The sequence below is a fragment of the Haliotis rufescens genome, unplaced genomic scaffold, assembly GCF_023055435.1.
Source record: "Haliotis rufescens isolate VD_foot unplaced genomic scaffold, xgHalRufe1.0.p SCAF_5, whole genome shotgun sequence".
Classification (NCBI taxonomy): Eukaryota; Metazoa; Mollusca; class Gastropoda; order Lepetellida; family Haliotidae; genus Haliotis; species Haliotis rufescens.
In genome coordinates, this window is record NW_025964223.1 from 3556836 (window position 1) to 3578825 (window position 21990).

Sequence of the window (21990 nt, forward strand, 5' to 3'; positions counted from 1 at the left end):
CTTCGCGCTTTCGCGCGGCGGGGGATAATTAATCATTTCAATTATATATATCATTATGTCACACCCCGCCAACTCGCGTGTCCTCTTCAGAGATAATCTTTGATGCTGATGGCAGATCCTTTGTCGACGAATTGCCCTTTTGGCTGTAAAACATAAATATACAAGCTGTGTGTCAATTAAGAGAGTATGTACATTCATCATCTAGGTTTTGTTATAGAACTTCGACACGCCCTTGTAATAAGTGTTATATTGATCAATCTTTGCCACTTTGATTAACATTGTACATTATTCATAATGGACGATGTGACACAAATGTCTGTTTTTAGAAATATTTCACACTGGACCCCAAATGGGGGAACAGACCCCGGGCCTTCGTCAAAGAGAGCAAACGGATAAACCACAGTCCTAGTCCACTGCACATCTCTTATAAAGAAGTTCTTAATGGCACTGACTAGAATTTGTCAAAAATATTTAGTAAAGGATCCACTAAAAGAACAATCTTAACTCTCTGTTTGATCTCTGACCAGGTATTAACAACGACAATTGATGTAGAAAACTATATACCACTGCTGCTAGTTGTGTTCCACCTACCGCCGCCACCACCAAGATTGCTGGGACGTAACCACGGGTGCCTCGAAATAATGTCATACCTTTGTGAACCAGTATTATCAGGAGAGTTTTCCAGATTGAATAGATCTGAAAAATAGTCATCGATATTTTCGATTCATGTTTGATAAATGCGACGGTCTCCATACTGAAACTATAACGAAAATGTACGACCACAACCACATTAAACTTGTTCAGTCAGAAGCCCTGCGCGCCATCCGGGCGCTAAGTGTTCGAACGTCTTTATAGGATATACCAAGGGAGATTACTCCATGCATATGATTCGTACACACTCGCGTCCACTCGGCTTATTCCGCTACAAACGGGATCAACGGAATAGTAATATTGAATGACGTCACTGTACACAGTGTAACGCCAGATACAAACGCCTATAGTTCCCACAACCTGACCGTTAATGAATGACAAGATATAACAGAAATTCGGTAACATGTCACTTAAAGATAGAAATTAGGGAACACTAAATTAAAAGTAAACGAAATAAGTTGAACAGTTTTATAAGGATAACGACTGCCGCCAGGTTGTGTTGTATCATATGATAGTTATGTGCACAAACTAGTACCAGTCCAAATATGGTTTGTGCCAGACAGACGAACAGAGCGAATACGGTCACTGGGAAATGTCTTATAACGGATGATTCCCTTGTAAAAAGTACGCCCGGTCTTTATGACTGCCTTACATTCTTGACTCTACGGTATGCCACTTATGAAACGACCGCCTCCGTGGTCTAGTGGTAGAGCGTCCGCCCGGAGAGCGGAAGGTCCGGGGTTCCATTCCCGGCCGCGTCATATCAAAAGACGTTAAAAGATGGTACTTGTTGTTACCCTGTCTGGCGCTCGGCATTAAGGGGCTAAAACAAGGACTAGTCGGCTCGGAGTCAGTATACTGTGTCTGAGTGGGGCATTCATGTTAAAACTGCGGCATGGTATCTCAGTGGGCTAGCACTATAAATCGGCATGAGCCCGGACTAGTACAAGCAGCCACACACGCGTGCATGCACGTTGCTGTATAAGTGCAATAATCTTGGCGACGTTAAACCAAATTTCACCTCACCTCACTTATGAAACAACTCGCAGTTGTTCTGTATAGATAGTTGGACCACCAGATAGAAAATGTATATGATAGTTTAACATTATTTTGTATTTTTTGGGGTATTCATAATCACCACTGTTTGTGTTGTAATCTGCATCTGACTGGTGTGGCTTCAACATGGCGGTGAATGTACCCTCGTTGACCAGTAACTGGCTGTAGGCGCCCGACTCCACCACTGACCCTTCGCTGACCACCAGTATGTTATCCACGTGAGGCAGCACGGACATGTTGTGGGTGACCAGTAGTCGGGTCTGCAATGTCGACGGTGTTTCTAATGAGTACGAATGTTGTTTAATGCTGCACGCAGCAATATTCCCACTATATCACAGTGACCTGTCATCTGATTGTAAAGTCCGGTTCCAGCCAGTTGCGAACGAGGCTGGAAGTTTCGGGCTCGATCGTAGCGCCATCAGTGGCTATTTCGAGTTATGTCCCTTCTATGTCCCTCCTACTGACCAATCAGATTCAACCTCTCACATCACTTGCATTTGCTTCAAACAAAATTGCGTGGCCCACTCAAGACGATCTGATCAATAATCAAGAACTATATTGTAATAAAGCAGGTCTTACTTCGCGAAGTACGCATCAAATCACGGAGCCACCTTGATTAAAAACATGAAAAGATTTGGAAAATATCTGTTGACACCGAGTTGGTGGCACACATGCTTCACAAATCCTGCAACCGACCGAAATCTGCACGGCAGACGGCAAGGATGGACACTGGACTTTTACAGTCAATTACTCCTTTGCCTGTAGAAGATGGTGTCCTGTTAGCCCGTTTCTGGTGTTCACTGCCATGACATAGCTTGAATATTGATACCCCGAGTAAATGTACAGTAAACTACGGTTATAACGAACTAAAAGGGACCACTCGTTTTAGTTCGTAATAACCGTAGTTCGTTATAAGCATATATACAGCATATATGCAACACATGGCCGGGACTAAAAATAAGTTCGTTACATCGGTCAATTCGTTATAAGCGTGTTCGTTACAAACGTAGTTTACTGTATGCTGAGGTTTAAAAACTACAAAGTTCTAAGATCGGTTTTGATAACCATTGAGCAATGACCTTGTTTTTCAGGAGCCCGTTGTTGCTGATGACGTTCCTGAAGATGTGTCTCACCACGTGGTTGTCCACGGCGCTGAGGGGGTCGTCAAGAAGGAGGACATCGGCATCACTGTAGACAGCTCTGGCTAGAGACACTCTCTGCTTCTGTCCCCCACTCAAGTTGATGCCCTGATTACAACACAGGGAACGTTAAAAGATACAAGGTCGGAAGCAACATTATCTCTTCCTGACAATACGTTACAGAGTCCACTCAGAATCAGAACCTTGCCACCATAGCAATTTATTTGATATATGCCATAGAAAAGGAAAACTGTTTCCAGATTTCAGAAGAGTGAAGGCAATGTTGCCAATCCCCAATAGGCTTTTAAATCACTACCTTGGTAGACTAGTGCTACATGCACGACACCCTCTACCCCAATACTTGAAGCCTCTTTAGGCTTCCGTCAGTCCTGACACCTCAAATCAATCATTATATTTCAAGCTAGTAGGGACACACTTCTTTACGAGAGAGATCACAATAAAAAAACAGGCCTAAATACGCTCTACAGCCTCGTAAGATTGTCCCGTTACTTTAAACCCAAATATATTTAAAAAGTTTATAACAGACATTACTTCTGTTGTACAGATGCATTTGAAACAAAGTCTTGATCACACCGTGATATGATCTTAGTCTGCCAAACTCACCCTCAAACATATATATAAATATATTGTGAGTGAGTGAGTTCGCCGTTTCAGTTTCATCAGGGAGTATCAGTTACATCAGGGAGTATCAGTAACATCAGGGCGTGTTAGTTACATCAGGGCGTATCAGTTATATCAGGGCGTCAGTTACATCAGGGCGTGTCAGTTATATCAGGGCGTGTCAATTATATCAGGACGTCAGTTATATCAGGGTGTGTCAGTTATATCAGGGCGTGTCAGTTACATCAGGGCGCGTCAGTTATATCAGGACGTCAGTTATATCAGGTCGTGTCAGTTATATCCGGGCGTGTCAGTTACATCAGGGCGTGTCAGTTATATCAGGGCGTGTCAGTTATATCAGGACGTCAGTTATATCAGGGCGTGTCAGTTATATCAGGGCGTGTCAGCTACACCAGGGCGTGTCAGTTATATCAGGGCGTGTCAGTTACATCAGGGAGTGTCAGTTACACCAGGACGTCAGTTATATCAGGACGTCAGTTATATCAGGACGTCAGTTATATCAGCATGTCAGTTACACCAGGGCGTGTCAGTTATATCATCGCATGTCAGTTACATCAGGGCGTGTCAGTTATATCAGGGCGTGTCAGTTACATCAGGGCGTGTTAGTTATATCAGGGCGTGTCAGTTACATCAGGGTGTGTCAGTTATATCAGGACGTCAGTTATATCAGGGTGTGTCAGTTATATCAGGACGTCAGTTACACCAGGGTGTGTCAGTTACACCAGGGCGTGTCAGTTGTGTCAGGGCGTGTCAGTTATATCATCGCATGTCAGTTACATCAGGGCGTGTCAGTTACACCAGGGCGTGTACGTTACATCAGGGCGTGTTAGTTATATCAGGGCGTGTCAGTTACATCAGGGCGTGTACGTTACATCAGGGCGTGTCAGTTACATCAGGGCGTGTCAGTTACATTAGGGCGTGTCACTTACATCAGGGCGTGTCAGTTACATCAGGGCGCGTCAGTTACATAAGGGCGTGACAGTTACATCAGGGCGTGTCAGTTACATTAGGGCGTGTCAGTTACATCAGGGCGTGTCAGTTACATCAGGGCGCGTCAGTTACATAAGGGCGTGTCAGTTACGCCAGGGCGTGTACGTTACATCATCGCATGTCAGTTACATCAGGGCGTGTTAGTTATATCAGGGCGTGTCAGTTACATCAGGGTGTGTCAGTTATATCAGGACGTCAGTTATATCAGGGTGTGTCAGTTATATCAGGACATCAGTTACACCAGGGTGTGTCAGTTACACCAGGGCGTGTCAGTTGTGTCAGGGCGTGTCAGTTACATCAGGGCGTGTCAGTTACATCAGGGCGTGTCAGTTATACCAGGGCGTGTCACTTACATCAGGGCGTGTCAGTTACATCAGGGCGCGTCAGTTACATTAGGGCGTGTTAGTTACACCAGGGCGTGTACGTTACATTAGGGCGTGTACGTTATATCAGGGCGTGTCAGTTACATCAGGGCGTGTCAGTTACACCAGGGCGTGTACGTTACACCAGGGCGTGTACGTTACATCAGGGCGTGTCAGTTACACCAGGGCGTGTACGTTACATCAGGGCGTGTCAGTTACATCAGGGCGTGTCAGTTACACCAGGGCGTGTCAGTTACATCAGGGCGTGTCAGTTACATCAGGGCGTGTACGTTACATCAGGGCGTGTCAGTTACATTAGGGCGTGTTAGTTACACCAGGGCGTGTACGTTACATCAGGGCGTGTTAGTTATATCAGGGCGCGTCAGTTACATCAGGGCGTGTCAGTTACACCAGGGCGTGTACGTTACATCAGGGCGTGTTAGTTATATCAGGGCGCGTCAGTTACATCAGGGCGTGTCAGTTACATCAGGGCGTGTTAGTTATATCAGGGCGCGTCAGTTACATCAGGGCGTGTTAGTTACACCAGGGCGTGTACGTTACATCAGGGCGTGTTAGTTATATCAGGGCGCGTCAGTTACACCAGGGCGTGTACGTTACACCAGGGCGTGTCACTTACACCAGGGCGTGTCACTTACACCAGGGCGTGTTAGCTACTTGTGGGAAGACAGTCCGAAGTTCACACGCAGACCAGTTCGCTGTAATCCACGAGCACGGATATGGTGCTTTCAAAGCAGGAGTCATAACCAGGGATTCGAACCCACGATGTCTAACACGTCCTAGCAGCTAACATGACCAATCCCATGATCATGACTTGACTTGGATTGACTGAGCTGGGACCCTGGCATGGATCTGCATAGCCAATTGCGGCTCCACCCAAAAATAATATGATTTAAAGTTCACCTTCTCGCCTATCTCCACCTGGTCTCCCCCCGGGAACTGGGCGAGGTCGGGGGTGAGGGCACACGCTTCCAGTACGTCTTCATACCGCCCCTCCGCCAGCCGCCCCCCGAAGAGGATGTTCCGTTGCAGGGTGTCGTTCTGGATCCAGGCTTGTTGAGGGAGGTACGCTGTGCGGCCCTGGGAGAATACACATGTAGGTAGCTATGGTTACCGTGTCCCCTCATCCTTTCCTCGTTTAATATCAGTTTCCATATGTCACCACTGGGAACTACAGATCGTCCCGTGAGGAAAATCTGCCCTTGTGCGCTGTAGGATTCACAGCGTACATCTACATCTACGCGTGTCTACAGATGCTAACATATTTCTAAGATCTACATACCAATCTCTTCCTTAATTACTTATCTCCAAATTGGCATGCTTTATTCATGAAAAGTCACCTTTGATAAGAATTACAAATTTTCGGGTTTTTGAAAGCAAAATGGCAGCCCCGTAGAAAACACCACCGGATTTTGTTTTCGATATTTTTTATTAATGTATTATTTGTTCTGGGTGCTATACGGCTGACAGTTATAGATGCAACGTTAATATTACCTCACTCACTCATACATATACATGTGTAAGATAACCCATTGAAAGCGAATCGCGTCAGGTCGAAGACGAAGACCACGATTCGATTCCACAGTTTAATGAATGATCACCATGTCCCCTTTTGTGTTTGCCATCTTTGTAACGGAGACATGCAGTACTTGACTCTGGACCAGACAAACCAGTGAATGAAGCCATGAGAAACGACCCACGTCAAACAGCCAAGTCGCCCAGCTTGACTATCCGATCCTCGGTCCTTGCGCCACGACTTCGTTGGACCTGTTTGTTGATATTTGCATCACTATTTTTCTACTCACCTTCACATATACGTGTCCCGCGAGTCTCTCCATCTCGCCGAGTATCGCCGACAGCAGGGACGACTTACCGGCACCAACTGGCCCAACGACAGCCGTCAGACTGCCTCTCGGTATCTCCATGTTTACACTGTAAGTATGTATGATCACAGTGATGTAGTATAACACCAAACACAGTGTATTGAGTTGAACGCCGTCTTACACAGACAACCATGACGTCCCGGATTAACAGGGGAGGTACGTCCAAAGCAACGCATGTCTTCAAAGACTGCGGAAATAGTAAATAATGTCTCGCATGGCTTTAAACAAACAAACTGCAAATACAAAATTCTCGTACCAGCTTTAAATGCATTTTATTAAAAAAATATAAATTAATTTTTGAAACAGGAACTGCTTCCAGCGTTAGCTCGTCAGTCGAAAGACAAGGCATAATGTTTGAAGTCCATTTTGGTGTCTCTCGCCGTAATGTTGCTTGAATATTGCTAAAATATATAGCTATATACCAGCTATATGACCTCAGCTTGCAAATAGTTACTATGGGCAACACATTGAAGTGAGTGAAGGCAGGAGCAACCTACCCACGGCTTCGGGGAAGGATGAAACGCGGTCAACTGAGTCCCCCTTCTATTTTTGTCGCCTCTTACGACAGTTTTCCGGAACCAATTCTATTCCGAAATCCCCACGATCAGCAGATTTTAGGGCCCTGAGAACAAACACGAGATAATTATGACCTATTAATCCCTAGAAATCCCACGGGGGAGGAGGTGTATCTGACAGATGTTACCTTTTGAGAACAAATGCACGTTCATCATCCCAAGTAAAGGCGCCATTTTGAATTTCGACCGCAGAATCTGTAACTAATCAGAACATTCAATAACTAATCATACAATCTGAAACTTATCAATGCTATCAATTTACTAAAATATGAACAGGAATAATTATTATTATATAGATACACAGAAGACACATGTCCAAATATCCCATTGTTTACCAGGGCTGGCGGTTTCCGTCTTGTGGTCGTCTTCAAGGAGGAAGGTTTGGATCCGTCCGAGATGTAGTTTGATCTGAAGGAACAATGCATGACATACACAGCGCATAAACCCTGTACGGTCAGTCTGTCAGCAATATTCCTGCCATATCACGGCGCCCTACAAATAAACGAGTCTTCACCAGGCAAACCAGTGACTGATTGCATGAGCATACTGTTATATCAGAGTTGAAAGACTACTGTGATTATATTCGGCCCTATTACCCATATGTTCGGGCAGACAAATCCAGTGTCATATTTTCACGATATTTGCAAAAGATTTTCATTGATTCTCAGTGCTGCTTGGTCAGTTGAAGCGATATGACGTCACATTGGGGCAGTCGGGTAGCCTAGTGGTGAAAGCGTTCGCTCGTCACGCCAAAGACCCGGGTTCGATTCCCGAGATGGGTACAATGCGTGAAGCCCATTTCTGGTGTCCCCCACGGTGATATTGATGGAATATTGCTAACCGAAACCGAACTCACTCACTCACTCACCCATTGTTTATGATCTAGCACATTAACATCATGACGTCATCTGAACAATAGACTGACGTCTGTGAAGTTTCTCTGTTGGGATGCCATTTCATACGTCTCAGAATTTCAGTGAATAATATTTGGCCCTGGAATTATGGCAGGTCGTGGGTTATTGGAACTGACTTCAATATCATTTAGGTTTATGGAGTTACAATCGGTATTTAGTGATTTCAGTGACATCGTCCAGCGCAATAATGCAACACAAACCTCCTCTATTCTATTATCAGCTCATTAGAAAACTGTAGTCCGTTAGTTGGAGAGACCTAATTTTATTTCGGTCAAAGAAGACATAAACGCAAAAACATATGAAAAATCACGGAATCATTTGCAATTTATATATGCTCTATTCATTTACCTTCAGGAGGAAGAGGAAAACAAGAGACGTCTCGTTCAAGCTGTAGTTGAGGATGTTGAGGTAGGAGATGACGACAAACGCTGTTTGGGCGTCCAGGGCGTCCCCGGTCAGGTACACATAGGCGGCAAACGTCACCACGGAGATCTGTCACAGGTACATCGCAAGTGTATATAACACACGTAGCCGTTATGATGCATGTTCGTATTCTGTTTATCACAATGAGGTAAGGTATCGTAAATCCTTGAACAGTCGACTGCCATGAATAAAGGCCTGGTTCAGATATTGTTTCAAGGAGATACATATTTTCAATCTATCGAGTAAATAAAGGAGATGTTTCATTGTCTTATTGTCCTTGATGTGGATCATGGTACGATTGTATAAATGAATGGCTGCACGTTTTACCAATGAGTGTGGATTGAGAAAGGGCGAGAATTATAGTATTTGTATTTGTATAAATCTGCATGTGAGTTTGGTTTAACTCAGTTTATAACATTATCTCAGTTATATAGAAGAAGAAGTCTTTATTTGTACGAAGGCCACTGGCCCATATACAATACGTACATTTGAAATAGTGTGGTACATGAAAAAAGGTAATGTCAGGTACAAATTTACCGATTTACAGGCTTTTCATAATTACGTCTTCTTTCATAGATGTAATACAGGTATTTACATAGTTTTCCAAGTAATTGTTTACATGAAGATGACAGCAGCGTTTTAAATTTATGCATATTTGGATTATGGCAAAAAGTTGTTGGTAAATACAGTTGTCTAATATCGTTGTAACATTCACATTCTAAAGTAAAATGACATTCATTCTCTATACTTGTTTAACATATGGGGCAGAGTCGTAAACGTAAATCAATATAAGCCCATCTACCTTCGTTTACCTTAAGTCTTAGTAGCCCGGCTCTAAGCCTTATCATAACATTGCGATACTCTATTTCAGTAATAATGGAAAGGTATTTTTCTGGTTTCAGGAGAATTGTAAACTCTTTATACAGGCTGTACCTATATACTGGTGTGTCAGTTTGATATTGGAGGAGGCCCAAAGTGATGCAGGTCTGAGAGGTGAAGCTCGGGCAACACTTCATCACTCGGAACGATTCTTGGATTTGAACCAACGACCTTTGGATTCTGGCACGACAAAGCGACACAAGCGACTCCTGAGGCGAATGTTTTACCAGCGTCACTTAAACTAGACTAGATAGTCTAACGTGAGCTTCAAGGCAATAACTGAATCGAATGTAATATGGAAGTGTGGTGTTACTATATATGGCACGACTGTCCACGAGAAGCTGAAGAGGGCAGTGATGATGTAGAAGCGTCTCAGGACGTCCAGCTCATCCTCCCTCGCCGACATCACCCTCCGCCCGAAACACCCCTCCCATCCATTCAACTTCACCACCTGCAAGGAGAAATCAGACTATGAGCGTTCCATGGGGATTCCGGGGTAGAGTAGTCCCCAGTATCCCATGCTTGTCATGAAGTGGAAGTTTAAAGACTAGAATAATGACGTCGAAATTCCGGGGTAGAGTAGTCCTCAGTACCCCATGCTTGTCATAAAGTGGAAGTTTAAAGACTAGAATAATGACGTCGAAATTCCGGGGTAGAGTTGGTCCCCAGTACCCCATGCTTGTTATCCAACGAGAATCTTGGGACAGATGCATGTCTAGTCGAAAGGATTAAAGGAGCAACATGCTTAGCACTCCCTAGATACCGTTACATCAGAGGACGACTCACCTTGATGCCGTTACATCAGAGGACGACTCACCTTTATGCCGTTACATCAGAGGTCGACTCACATTAATGCCGTTACATCAGAGGTCGACTTACCTTCATGCAGTTACATCAGAGGTCGACTCACATTAATGCCGTTACATCAGAGGTCGACTCACATTAATGCCGTTACATCAGAGGTCGACTCACCTTGATGCCGTTACATCAGAGGACGACTCACCTTGATGCCGTTACATCAGAGGTCGACTCACCTTGATGCCGTTACACCAGAGGACGACTCACCTTGATGCCGTTACATCAGAGGTCGACTCACATTAATGCCGTTACATCAGAGGTCGACTCACCTTCATGCAGTTACATCAGAGGTCGACTCCCATTAATGCTGTTACATCAGAAACCGACTCACATTAATGCCGTTACATCAGAGGTCGACTCACCTTGATGCCGTTACATCAGAGGACGACTCACATTAATGCCGTTACATCAGAGATGACTCACATTAATGCCGTTACATCAGATATCGACTCACATTAATGCCGTTACATCAGAGGTCGACTCACATTAATGCCGTTCGTCAGAGGTCGACTCACATTAATGCCGTTCGTCAGAGGTCGACTCACCTTGATACCGTTACATCAGAGGTCGACTCACCTTGATGTCGTTACATCAGAGGTCGACTCACCTTGATACCGTTGAGGACCTCTGTTAGCAGCTTCATCCTCTTCTCCATCTTCTTCATCCTCTCCTTGTCAACAATCTCCGCTCTCTCCGTCATCAACAGGTTGGTCGGGATGAGCACCAACATCACCGTCAAGGCAAACACCGCCGCCATGCCGAGCAGGTTGAACAGGCGATAAAATATGACCACCGCCAGGAATGGGCTGAGCACGATCGTGCTGAGTTGATCAAAATACGAGCCGGCCTGGCTGGCGTTGACTGACATGAGGGTGGTGAGTTCACCTGAGGAATACTTCTGTCGAGCTTTGTTGGAGATGGAGAGACTCTTTTTAAACACAAAACATAAAACTAATTTTAACAAATAGCTGTAGCTTAAACCGCCAATTGTAAAATCTGCACGGGATTTTTATATTTATATTAACTTAGAACGCAACAAATCCATTAAACTCCGCTGAAGTCAATCCCATAGGTTTTCTTGGCCAGTATTAGGAGGAATCCATTTTGGAATTCGAATCGTTACTGGATCACGTGACGATCACATTACATGACACAATCTGGTTGCAGTCGTGACCCTTACTGAAATGTTGCCATATATCAAATTGTATACCAAATTCCTATCTGTCATGATTTATTTCTTCTCAAAATCGGCCTTCGTGTTGTACGAACTATAAGCGGAGGGATTCGTCAAAGTGCGGTAATCGGTGAAATTATGAAATATCACTACTCCATTGATGACTGAGGTATTAGGTAACGAAAGAAGCCGAGTGGATCCGAATGACCTACCTTCTTGAAGATGGCGGAACACATGGCTGTTCTGACACTGCGACCGAGGCGACTGCAGCTGTGGAAGGAGTGCTCAATGAACAGGCTGAACCCGATCTGGTTCAGGAAGAAGGCCACGATGAGACCCAGACCACGCCCCATCCCCGTGGGCCCCGCGTCAAGGTAGGTGATCAGCTGGCTGGAGTGAGTGCATGAGTCGATGTTATTTTACACCGCAGTCATCAATGTTACAGATATATGCTTGAGTCATGTAAATACCCGCTTCTGGACCAACGCATGAACATCGAGACCCGGGAAAATCCTGGTAAGAATAGGTCTTCAGCATCAAGGCGACTGCGCGACTAACGGGATCGGGTGGTCAGGCTTGCCGACTTGGTTGATGCATGTCATCATATCTCTATTGCGTGGATCGATGCTCATGATGTCAATCATTGGATTGTCTGGTCCAAACTCGATTATTTACAGACCGCCGTCATAGCTGAAATAGTGCTGAGTGCGGCGTTAAACAACAAACAAACAAAATAATTTGAACATCGATCCATGCCGTGCTATACTATCTGAGAGGCCACACATTGTAGCCGCTCGAACCCTATCAGTCAGACTTTACAAGCGCTGGGTTCTGGGGAGCTAATCTACCACGGATGTCCCGGGCTTCCTTTGTGGAACGGGAGGTGGCGCTAAGTGTGTCATAAGTCTGCGGGAGCTACGATCGTCATAACGGTAAGATTGCTTTCTGGAACGGGACCCTAGAGCTGTGTAATGATCAGAAGTGCTAAAAGAAGTGGGATTTGTCTTTGCACTTTTCAACACTCGCATGTTTGGGGTAACAACGCCACAACGCGACTATGTTGGTCGTACAGGCGAGTATGTTCGTCGTAACATGCGACTATGTTGGTCGTAGCATGTGAGTATGTGGGTCGTAAGAAGCGACTATGTTGGTCGTAACATGCGACTATGTTGGTCGTAATAGGCAAGTATGTTAGTCATAACATGCGACTATGTTGGTCATAAGAGGCAAGTGTGTTGGTCGTAACATGCGACTATGTTGGTCGTAGCATGTGAGTATGTGGGTCGTAAGAAGCGACTATGTTGGTCGTAACAGACGACTATGTTGGTCGTAACATGCGACTATGTTGGTCGTAATAGGCAAGTATGTTGGTCATAAGAGGCAAGTATGTTGGTCGTAACATGCGACTATGTTGGTCATAAGAGGCAAGTGTGTTGGTCGTAACATGCGACTATGTTGGTCATAAGAGGCGACTATGTTGGTCGTAACATGCGACTATGTTGGTCATAAGAGGCGACTATGTTGGTCGTAACATGCGACTATGTTGGTCATAAGAGGCAAGTATGTTGGTCGTAACATGCGACTATGTTCGTCGTAACATGCGACTATGTTGGTCATAATAGGCAAGTGTGTTGGTCGTAACATGCGACTATGTTGGTCATAAGAGGCGACTATGTTGGTCGTAACATGCGACTATGTTGGTCATAAGAGGCAAGTATGTTGGTCGTAACATGCGACTATGTTGGTCATAATAGGCTAGTATGTTGGTCGTAACATGCGACTATGTTGGTCATAATAGGCTAGTATGTTGGTCGTAACATGCGACTATGTTGGTCATAATAGGCAAGTGTGTTGGTCGTAACATGCGACTATGTTGGTCATAATAGGCAAGTGTGTTGGTCGTAACATGCGACTATGTTGGTCATAATAGGCTAGTATGTTGGTCGTAACATGCGACTATGTTGGTCATAATAGGCAAGTATGTTGGTCGTAACATGCGACTATGTTGGTCATAATAGGCTAGTACGTTGGTCGTAACATGCGACTATGTTGGTCATAATAGGCAAGTATGTTGGTCGTAACATGCGACTATGTTGGTCATAATAGGCAAGTATGTTGGTCGTAACATGCGACTATGTTGGTCATAAGAGGCAAGTATGTTGGTCGTAATATGAGACTATGTTGGTCTTAAGAGACGACGAAATGGATCGGGTGGTCAGCCTCGCTGACTTGGTATATTTTTCGTCATCATATCCTTACTGCGTTGATCGATGCCCATTATGTCAATCACAGGATTGTTGGGTCCATACTCGAATATATACAGACCGCCGTCATTTTGCTTGAATATTCGCCCAATTCGGCATTAAACAACAAAAACAAACAAATATTTCTAGCAAGCATAAATCGTTTTGTCCCATCATTAATCTAAATTTGTCTTTAATCGTGACAGGAATATCTTTCAATCGCTTGTTAACCAAAATGTTATCGACTTTCAAAATTGAAATGAAATGAATCAATAATATTATTAAGTTTGTGAAACGATTCATGAACAAAGACGTTTTTATCATTTGCACATACCGTAAAATCAGTGGAGCATTCACGGTACATGCGAACTGAATGAGGCGGCAGCTTTGCGCTAGGACCAACATCCCGCTGAATGACCTGACCAGCGCCAGAGCTAGGGAGGGAGAGCGACTGTGTCTGGAAATAAATAGAAATGATGATCAAGTGAGTGGATTTAGACAACACTGCTTGTGACGACTCAGTATTGGAAGGTCTTGGCTCAGGGCCTAGATGTCCATCGCAAACACATGAATGATGCTCACAGATCAAGGATCATAATCGGATCCGGGATTCGAACCCATGATCAGGGGACCGTCCATCGTCAGGACACAGGATCGTGTTGTGAGTCCTTACAGAGAATCATGTTGTGAGTCATTACAGGGGATCATGTTATGAGTCATTACAGGGGATCATGTTGTGAGTCACTACAGAAGATCATGTTGTGAGTCATTACAGGGGATCATGTTGTGAGTTATTACAGAGGATCATGTTGTGAGTCATTACAGGGGATCATGTTATGAGTCATTACAGGGGATCATGTTGTGAGTCACTACAGAAGATCATGTTGTGAGTCATTACAGGGGATCATGTTGTGAGTCATTACAGACAACCATGTAAGGAGTCAGGACACAGGATCATGTTGTGAGTTATTACAGAGGGTCGTGTTGTGAGTCATTACAGGGGATCATGTTATGAGTCATTACAGGGGATCATGTTGTGAGTCACTACAGAAGATCATGTTGTGAGTCATTACAGGGGATCATGTTGTGAGTCATTACAGAGAACCATGTAAGGAGTCAGGACACGGGATCATGTTGTGAGTTATTACAGAGGGTCGTGTTGTGAGTCATTATACGGGATCATGGTGTGAGTCAGGACAGAGGATCATGTTGTGACTCATTACAGAGAATCGTGTTGTGAGTCATTACAGAAGACCATGCTGTGAGTCATTACAGAGAATCATGTTGTGAGTCATTACAGAGGATAATGTTGTGAGTCATTACAGAGGATCATTTTGTGGGTCATTACAGAGAATCATGTTGTGAGTCAGGACACGGGATCATGTTGTGAGTCATTACAGAGGTTCGTGTTGTGAGTCATTAGAGAGGATCGTGTTATGAGTCATTACAGGGGATCATGTTATGAGTTATTACAGGGGATCATGTTGTGAGTAATTTCAGAAGATCATGTTGTGAGTCATTACAGAGGATCATGTCATGAGTCATTACAGGGGATCATGTTGTGAGTCATTACAGAAGATCATGTCGTGAGTCATTACAGGGGATCATGTTGTGAGTCATTACATAGGATCATTTTGTGAGTCATTACAGGGGATCATGTTGTGAGTCATTACAGGGGATAATTTTGTGAGTCATTACAGAGGATCGTGTTATGAGTCATTACAGAGGATCATGTTGTGAGTCATTACAGGGGATCATTTTGTGAGTCATTACAGGGGATCATGTTGTGAGTCATTACAGGGGATCATTTTGTGAGTCATTACAGGGGATCATGTTGTGAGTCATTACAGGGGATCATTTTGTGAGTCATTACACAGGATCATGTTATGAGTCATTACAGAGGATCAGTTTGTGAGTCATTACAGAGAAACATGTTGTGAGTCATTACAGAGGATCATGTTGTGAGTCATTACACGGGATGATGATGTGAGTCATTACAGAGGATCATGGTGTGAGTCATTACAGGGGATCATGTTGTGAGTCATTACAGAGGATCATGTTGTGAGTCATTACAGAGAACCATGTTAGGAGTCAGGACACAGGATCATGTTGTGAGTCATTACAGGGGATCATGTTGTGAGTCATTACAGGGGATCATGTAGTGAGTCATTACAGAGAACCATGTTAGGAGTCAGGACACGGGATCGTGTTGTGAGTCATTACAGAGGGTCGTGTTGTGAGTCATTACAGAGGATCATGTTAGGAGCCATTACAGAGGATCGTGTTGTGAGTCATTACAGAGGATCATGTTGTGAGTCATTACAGGGGATCATGTTGTGAGTCATTACAGAGGATCGTGTTGTGAGTCATTACAGGGGATCATGTTGTGAGTCATTACAGAGGATCGTGTTGTGAGTCATTACAGGGGATCATGTTGTGAGTCATTACACGGGATCATGTTGTGAGTCATTACAGGGGATCATGTTGTGAGTCATTACAGAGAACCATGTTAGGAGTCAGGACACGGGATCGTGTTGTGAGTCATTACAGAGGGTCGTGTTGTGAGTCATTACAGAGGATCATGTTGTGAGTCATTACAGAGGATCGTGTTGTGAGTCATTACAGAGGATCATGTTGTGAGTCATTACAGGGGATCATGTTGTGAGTCATTACAGAGGATCGTGTTGTGAGTCATTACAGGGGATCATGTTGTGAGTCATTACAGAGAACCATGTTAGGAGTCAGGACACGGGATCGTGTTGTGAGTCATTACAGAGGGTCGTGTTGTGAGTCATTACAGAGGATCATGTTAGGAGCCATTACAGAGGATCGTGTTGTGAGTCATTACAGAGGATCATGTTGTGAGTCATTACAGAGAATCATGTTAGGAGCCATTACACGGGATCGTGTTGTGAGTCATTACAGAGGACCGTGTTGTGAGTCATTACAGAAGATCATGTTGTGAGTCATTACAGAAGATCATGTTGTGAGTCATTACAGAAGATCATGTTGTGAGTCATTACAGAGGACCGTGTTGTGAGTCATTACAGAGAACCATGTTAGGAGCCATTACAGAAGATCATGTTGTGAGTCATTACAGAAGATCATGTTGTGAGTCATTACAGAGGATCATGTTGTGAGTCATTACAGGGGATCATGTTGTGAGTCATTACAGAGGATCGTGTTGTGAGTCATTACAGGGAATCATGTTGTGAGTCATTACAGGGGATCATGTTGTGAGTCATTACAGGGGATCATGTTGTGAGTCATTACAGGGGATCACGTTGTGACTCATTACAGAGAACCATGTTAGGAGTCAGGACACGGGATCGTGTTGTGAGTCATTACAGAGGGTCGTGTTGTGAGTCATTACAGAGGATCATGTTAGGAGCCATTACAGAGGATCGTGTTGTGAGTCATTACAAAGGATCATGTTAGGAGCCATTACAGAGGATCGTGTTGTGAGTCATTACAGAGGATCATGTTGTGAGTCATTACAGAGAATCATGTTAGGAGCCATTACACGGGATCGTGTTGTGAGTCATTACAGAGGACCGTGTTGTGAGTCATTACAGAAGATCATGTTGTGAGTCATTACAGAAGATCATGTTGTGAGTCATTACAGAAGATCATGTTGTGAGTCATTACAGGGGACCGTGTTGTGAGTCATTACAGAGAACCATGTTAGGAGTCAGGACACGGGATCATGTCTTGCTTATAAGAATCTTCACCGAAATGTCGCTATCACAGTATGATAAAGAAGCTGTTATCTATAATGTTATTGCTTACTGTGTCATCTATCAACTTCTAAGAAATGCCTATTAAACAATTTAATACAGGATCATGTTATAACACAAGTACATGTATCGTATGTGGGAGCCATCACAGGATGCTAGATGTGCTACGTTGTCATGGCTTTCCCGATGCTAACGCCTAGACTACAATGGGAATCGGGTGGTCAGACTCTGTGACATGGAAGATTGTGTATCATCCTACATCGAGGGACCGCTGCTCATGATTTCAGTCACTGGTTTGCCTGGTGAAGACTCGATTATTTACAGCTAGATAAAGCTGAAATATTGCTAAACGGAACACATGTACATGAATTTGTAAAATTCTCGATTCTAGTTGGTCAATCAGAGGCTTTAAATCACAAATAACCACTGCTGATTAAAACACCGCTGCCTGGTCGGTTCCAAATTCACTTTAGCGTGGTATATAAAACTACAGGTAGCCTAGCTCTGTTATCTCCTGACTCACTCACTATGTAAATCTCTCATTCGTATATTTCTGCAACAATTGATTGATATCCACTGGTGACAAACACTTATGCTCACAAATGATTATCTTTTCTGCCTGAAGATCCAGACACGAAGTAAGTATTTCTTTTGTACTGGTACTCACAGTTAAACATGCAGATATACATTGTGACAAAATATGTAGAATATTTACAAATTACAAGCTGCAAACCCAGTTGTTTTCTTACTTTGTCTCCCTTGCCCATGACTGCTCCACCACTCTGTCGATGTTGTTGCACTGGTCTTCAGCTGCGACGTCGTCAACGTCATCGTCACGTAGCAACTTCTTTTCACCTTTTGTGATAAGTCTGGCAATTGTGGATAAATAAGTTCCCTGGATAACATGTTGGTCTTTAAGTGATTTTGTGTTCCACAGAAAGCAGATATATAGGACTGTGGCTGACACAAACTAGACTACATTGAAGACTACTATTATACCAGAACCTTTTCTCTAAAGTGTAAATTTACATAAGTTTAGAACAGCTCTTTCTCGATTTCGTTGTGGCTCACATGATCTATATTTATTGAAACAGGCAGATATGAAGGTATTGCAAGAAAACCTAGATATTTGTAAAACTGATTGTATTGAAGATGAATATCACTTTTTATGTGTATGTCCAGTGTATAATGATTTAAAAGCAAAATATCTAAATACGTATTTTTACAACCCAAACGGTAACAAATTCTGTAAATTAATGACATGTGATTGTACAGAAACTAATAGAAATTTATCAGTGTTCATTTATCATGCTATGACACTAAGAAAATGTATGAATTTGTAAAACGCCCCAGACAATGTACTATAAGCCTTTGGTCTCATCAGTACCATGAATAAAGTTTGATTGATTGTCTCCCGCTGTTTGAAGGCCACTTAAACGTGAAAGTAAAATCTACTTTTGGTAAAACTCGGAACACACTCACATTAAATATCTATGGCTCTATCCCCGTGCCTACAGAACAGTTCATTATTTTAGCATGGGGAGTTCAAGCGGTAATCTCATCTGTTTGTGCAACACAACGTAATCAGTTGTAGTCGTCATAACGTGCTCTCGTTTGGAATGGTCTGCCCTGTCGAATGTTCTTACGTTGTTTAAACGCGTATCTTCAACCTGATCACATTATCAGTGTAATGAGATTTCCTATACATGTTACAGTCACTGTATGTCGGTATAAAGACTCACCCATTGGCCCATGCAAAGGAGATTCTTGAGAGTGTGGATGAGATGGAGAGAGGTGACGGAGGCTGTGGGATATTCAAGATATCGTTTGGAATCAACACGGGAGTAAACATGATTGTGGCTCAAACGTGAACAAATATGGTAAGACAGATATAACAATCAGTAAAGCGGCGGTAAAATATCAAAAATCACAAATAACTGCCATAGAAGCCGTACCCAGTCTAGAACTATATGTTGTATCAAGTGTCATGGACCTTGTATCCAGTCTAGAGCTATACGTTGTCATAAGGTAATGGAGCCCGTACTCAGTCTGGAACTATACGTTGTCATAAGTGTCATGGAGCCCGTACCCAGTCTGGAACTATACGTTGTCATAAGTGTCATGGAGCCCGTACCCAGTCTGGAACTATACGTTGTCATAAGTGTCATGGATCCCTTACCCTGTCTGGAACTATACGTTGTCATAAGTGTTATGGAGCCCGTACCCAGTCTAGAGCTATACGTTGTCATAAGTGTCATGGAGCCCATACCCAGTCTGGAGCTATTTGTTGTCATAAGTGTCATGGGGCCCGTACCCAGTCTGGAACTATACGTTGTCATAAGTGTCATGGAGCCCGTACCCAGTCTGGAGCTATACGTTGTCATAAGTGTCATGGAGCCCGTACCCAGTCTGGAGCTATACGTTGTCATAAGTGTCATGGAGACCGTACCCAGTCTAGAGCTATACGTTGTCATAAGTGTCATGGAGTCCGTACCCAGTCTGGAGCTATACGTTGTCATAAGTGTCATGGAGCCTGTACCCAGTCTGGAGCTATACGTTGTCATAAGTGTCATGGAGCCCGTACCCAGTCTGGAGCTATACATTGTCATAAGTGTCATGGAGCCCGTACCCAGTCTGGAGCTATACGTTGTCATAAGTGTCATGGAGCCCGTACCCAGTCTGGAGCTGTACGTTGTCATAAGTGTCATGGAGCCCGTACCCAGTCTGGAGCTATACGTTGTCATAAGTGTCATGGAGCCCGTACCCAGTCTGGAGCTGTACGTTGTCATAAGTGTCATGGAGCCCGTACCCAGTCTGGAACTACACGTTGTCATAAGTGTCATGGAGCCCGTACCGAGTCTGGAACTATACGTTGTCACAAGTGTCATGGAGCCCTTACCCTGTCTGGAACTATACGTTGTCATAAGTGTCATGGAGCCCGTACCCAGTCTGGAACTATACGTTGTCATAAGTGTCATGGAGCCCTTACCCAGTCTGGAGCTATACGATGTCATAAGTGTCATGGAGCCCGTACCCAGTCTGCAGCTATACGTTGTCATAAGTGTCATGGAGCCCGTACCCAGTCTGGAGCTATACGTTGTCATAAGTGTCATGGAGCCCGTACCCAGTCTGGAGCTATATACGTTGTCATAAGTGTCATGGAGCCGGTATCCAGTCTGGAGCTATACGTTGTCATAAGTGTCATGGAGCCCGTACCCAGTCTGCAGCTATACGTTGTCATAAGTGTCATGGAGACCGTACCCAGTCTGGAGCTATACGTTGTCATAAGTATCATGGAGCCCGTACCCAGTCTGGAGCTATACGTTGTAGTAGGTGTCATGCGCATAACAGAGATATTGGTATCTTGAAGTGTCCTTATTACTGTCACTGTAATATATACCATAACATCCAGATGTTGAAACCCACAAGCGCGAGCATGGTGCTGGTAAACCTAAAAACATAATGAGGGTGAACCGGGATTCGAACCCACAATCATAGGTTTCTGACGTGCCATAGGGACTTAACTCTCCACAGCGAATCGCAGCTTCCTTGACAACTGAGCCACCCGTGCTCTCCTGCAGTGAAAACTCCTGCAGTGTCGTTAATCTGGACCGAACCGTTCCAAACGCCCGGATGAACACTTCACGGTGCGGAGTCATTTATAGATTCGTAGACCCCTTGTGGATTTTGTACCGTTCCCAACGCAAGTCGCCCAGAAAGCAGGGTTGCCGGAATAACGGGATCCGGACTAGCGAGGTTTCACTGTACAAACGTCGTACTTGCCTGACAGCTCATGTTGTGTGGCGGGCTGTTGGGGTGTAGTCGTTCACGCTGCTGCGATGCTGGGTAAGTGATCGCTTGGTCACTTTCAACTCATTGTGCAATAGCGGCTTCGTTGTAGCGTCTGACTTAACACAAATGACCTGACAAGCCTGATTTGGTCTTATCTTGAACGATAAGGTCACTGGAACGTATTATATTTCTTTAATTTGTCACCGGAATTATCTCCATTTTGAAATATTGGAGGTTTATTCATTAAAAGGTGGGTTAACACAAGGGTGACAACAGTCTGTCGTTATTAAAAACGACGATCGTTTGAGGAAGAGTGTGTTTTATATCGGTTGAAGGGACATAACTCTGGCACCTAGTTTTCTTTGATGCGTTGTTGGTGTTGTGAATGAACTGAATGGTTACCCAAGTTCGAAACCCACGATTAGGCAGTTGACAAAATATTCTTTGACGTTTTTTCGAAACTGTCAAGATAAGGAGGAAAGGTTTTTTGGGTTTTTTTAAAACAAGAAACTAGTAGGTTACGAATCTATAAACCTAAATGTGATTCTAATGTACCAAGTCACCTCGACAATCACTCACTCACAAACCTGGCACGCCAGACAGAGAGGTGAAATCCTCGACCTGATTGTTATTGTGAATCCCGATGCATTTGCA

The 21990-nt window shown here is 44.0% G+C and overlaps 1 protein-coding gene across 4 annotated transcripts in view; it reads right to left on the minus strand.

Annotated features, from left to right (window-relative positions):
* Positions 1-21447, minus strand: part of LOC124133539 (multidrug resistance-associated protein 1-like) — a 35936-nt gene extending 14489 nt beyond the window's left edge. Inside the window, exons 1-16 of one of the 4 annotated variants that reach the window (XM_048384421.1) lie at positions 21328-21447; positions 19287-19348; positions 18294-18413; positions 14142-14264; positions 11777-11954; positions 10998-11318; positions 9846-9983; positions 8579-8722; positions 7652-7724; positions 7445-7517; positions 6664-6790; positions 5762-5938; positions 2787-2954; positions 1790-1967; positions 651-696; positions 65-143 (exon numbers count right to left, since the gene is read on the minus strand). In XM_048384421.1, the coding sequence (XP_048240378.1) occupies positions 65-143; positions 651-696; positions 1790-1967; positions 2787-2954; positions 5762-5938; positions 6664-6790; positions 7445-7517; positions 7652-7724; positions 8579-8722; positions 9846-9983; positions 10998-11318; positions 11777-11954; positions 14142-14264; positions 18294-18413; positions 19287-19348; positions 21328-21339 (2019 nt within the window). In that variant the 5' untranslated portion in view covers positions 21340-21447. Of the gene's footprint in view, positions 1-64; positions 144-650; positions 697-1789; positions 1968-2786; positions 2955-5761; positions 5939-6663; positions 6791-7444; positions 7518-7651; positions 7725-8578; positions 8723-9845; positions 9984-10997; positions 11319-11776; positions 11955-14141; positions 14265-18293; positions 18414-19286; positions 19526-21327 lie in introns of those variants that run through there. The other 3 variants (XM_048384422.1, XM_048384420.1, XM_048384423.1) reach the window with 3 other exon arrangements.
* Between the last annotated feature and the right edge of the window lie 543 nt (positions 21448-21990).